At 34.0% G+C, this 2,705-nt stretch overlaps 1 protein-coding gene across 1 annotated transcript in view; it reads left to right on the top strand.

Moving 5' to 3' along the window:
- The window catches only part of LOC106103736, a 2,929-nt gene extending 1,148 nt beyond the window's left edge, over window positions 1-1,781 (top strand). The window contains exon 4 of the mRNA XM_013283582.1: window positions 247-1,781. Coding sequence (XP_013139036.1) covers window positions 247-407 — 161 coding nt within the window. The 3' untranslated portion in view covers window positions 408-1,781. The remainder of the gene's footprint in view (window positions 1-246) is intronic.
- Window positions 1,782-2,705: the final 924 nt, after the last annotated feature.

The raw sequence follows: 2,705 nt of genomic DNA, 5'->3' as shown, positions 1-2,705 counted from the left end.
TTGATTCCTTGATGTCAGCTTGTAGTTTTTGTCTCTATCCTTCATAACAATTTTTTCCAAATTATTTGCTCCTTAATGTTAATAGCATGAAAACATATAGCCTAAATTGTGTAAAAACAAAAAGCTTTTTTATTAAAAAAGAAGAATTATTCCAAAAGGTGCTGTGATAGCTGACATCAAGTAGTATATGTTTACGCTTTATAATATTAGTATAGGTTTGAAAGATGTAGGATGTTTTTGTCGCAGGTTGCGGTTTCGACAGCACGTCGCTGCGGCTGGACGAGCAGCTGGCGGCGCTGGAGTCGCGGCTGGAGCGGCCGCCCGTGCCCGCCGTGAGTTACCTGCCCGCGCCCGCGCCGCCCGCCGCGCCCGCCCCCGCCGACACGCCCCGGCACAACTACTACTGACCCCGCCCCTTACACTAACCCCACCCTTTACACTGACTCCGCCCCTTTACACTGAGACGCCCCCTTTTTATATTACAAGGTGGCAAACCACTTGAAATCGCCGAGAAAGCGAAGTGATCGCTCTCCATATACATCCGCAATTGCAGATGTATTGCCTACCTCTAATCAACGGAAATGGAGGCGCACATAAAGGATATTTCCCCTTCCTATGCGTCTACACCGTCAAATTCACTTTTCCTTCCCATCCTTTCCATATAAGAAAATGTACAGTCGCGGAAATCCGCGGTGTTTCACTTTAGCAAAATTGCCTTGTCCATGGTAACGAGACAGTCCACCTCTTAGAAATTACAAATTAGATAGTGAGTGCAAATGAAGGAAAGATAATAAAAAAATAGCCTTGTATCACTAACCGACGGTTTTTTATACAGATACATTTATAAGCTGCATTGCATTGGTGTTTGTTCCGCGTTTTGTTTTAAAATGTTTAAACGATTGTGGCTTTTAAGGTGGAACACTGTCAGTTTTCCTGACTGTACTTATTTGTGTGTATGATTCGACTTGTTTTTGGAACAAAAACTATCTTTTTAATTATTTCAATCATATCTTGTATACTCGATCTAAAATTTGCGTTATTTTTCTAAAAAAATAGCTTTTTTTATTTTTGTTAACTATTTGCTTTAGTAAAACGTTTTGATCTAAATTATTTGCTTGTATTTTTTTTTACGATAAAATGTACGATTTCTTATAATTCAGATTTCACTGTATACATTCCGTTTCTGATATTTCAATGTAACATTCCTTCAACAACTGAGCTTTCGTGTTTGTGTGATTTTGTGTGAAGTGATTATTCTAACAAGCTTTCTAACAATTCGCCTTTATGTCGAAATATTGTCACAACTGAATTATAAATGGATTTATTGTTTCTGAAATGATATTTATGAGATATCTTTTGTAAAATTTTTCTTATAGTATTTTACACGATTAATACAAGGATAAATATTTTATTACTAAAAAGTAACGAAATATAAAATTTAACGGCAAATAGGTCTAAAGAATGTGATAAAGTATATGTTATTCATTCAAAATTTTATGTATTTTTTGAATTTGGACTAATTGACGAAATTTAATGATATTTAATGTGCCTTAATGTGGTGTACTATGATATTACAGGTGATAATATACATTCGGTATATAGTTTGTATACATTTGGTATACATTTAGTATACATTCGGTATACAGTTTGTATACATTCGGTATACCTTTGGTATATATTAAGTATCGGTGCCAATAACATTGAGTAACGGAATCTCGCGAATACTCCACTAGTCCTAGCAACTAATTACTTGAAGTGACCTTTTGTTAATCATTAAAAAACAGAATATAATGTTGGTCACTACAGTAATACCAAAGTTGGGATAAAAATATGTTTGAAATTCCTTATGTATTTGACACTGTATATAATGATTTGATTAGGCGTAAGTTTTTAATAACGTATTTATTTTCTTTTTAATATTTGGAAACTAAGAAAAGCGTGGAATATACATCTTTGTATTTTGTTAACTATATTTGTATATTACAGGCAGCTTTACCTCTATACAGTGCCTTTTTTATCTTTTATACGAAAGGTAAACTTAAGGTAATGTTGTATACAATATGTATTCTTCACATTTCGTATAAATATTATAATTCTGAGTCTTTCTGGTTAAAGATAAGATGTTTTAATGCAATGTATACAAAATGGTTATTTAAATAAATATAATTTTGTAATCGATATATTTTCTAGAAAGGGATGCATGTTTAATAAATAAAAAAATGATGTTTTGTTTGTTGTAGTTTTAATAGTTTCCTAACACGTCAGCTTTTTGCGTCGAAAATAATAAATAAAATATTTAACTGTTTAAAAAATGCAGGCTGCATTTAGAGTGTTGTTTCTTTTAACATATGCTTTGTTTGGAGTGTTTAGTTGAATAACGATTACACTGCTCCAATAAGAGATGGAAAAAGTTATTTGCGAGAAATGTAATTAGTGAATTAAATGAACAATGGAGAACTCGTATTGGAGTAGCTAAACAAAATATGAACGAAGCGATTCCCGATTTAGGTAAGTACATTTAATTGCTTTGGTTTGTGTGAGATTTCCCTAACAAATACATATAATATGAGTTTTGGTAGTCTACAAATATATTAGCTATGGATAAAGTTACTTAGATATATTCGATGCTTCCTTAGCGCGGGCTGTGCTGTTTCCCGGGGCTGGGCGGAGTCGGTGTGGGAGGTCGTGCGGGTGGTGCGCGAGGC

Source organism: Papilio polytes, unplaced genomic scaffold (assembly GCF_000836215.1).
Source record: "Papilio polytes unplaced genomic scaffold, Ppol_1.0 DF823731.1, whole genome shotgun sequence".
Taxonomy (NCBI): Eukaryota; Metazoa; Arthropoda; class Insecta; order Lepidoptera; family Papilionidae; genus Papilio; species Papilio polytes.
Note: the sequence above shows the minus strand (reverse complement) of the source record. Positions and strands in the feature narration are given on the sequence as shown.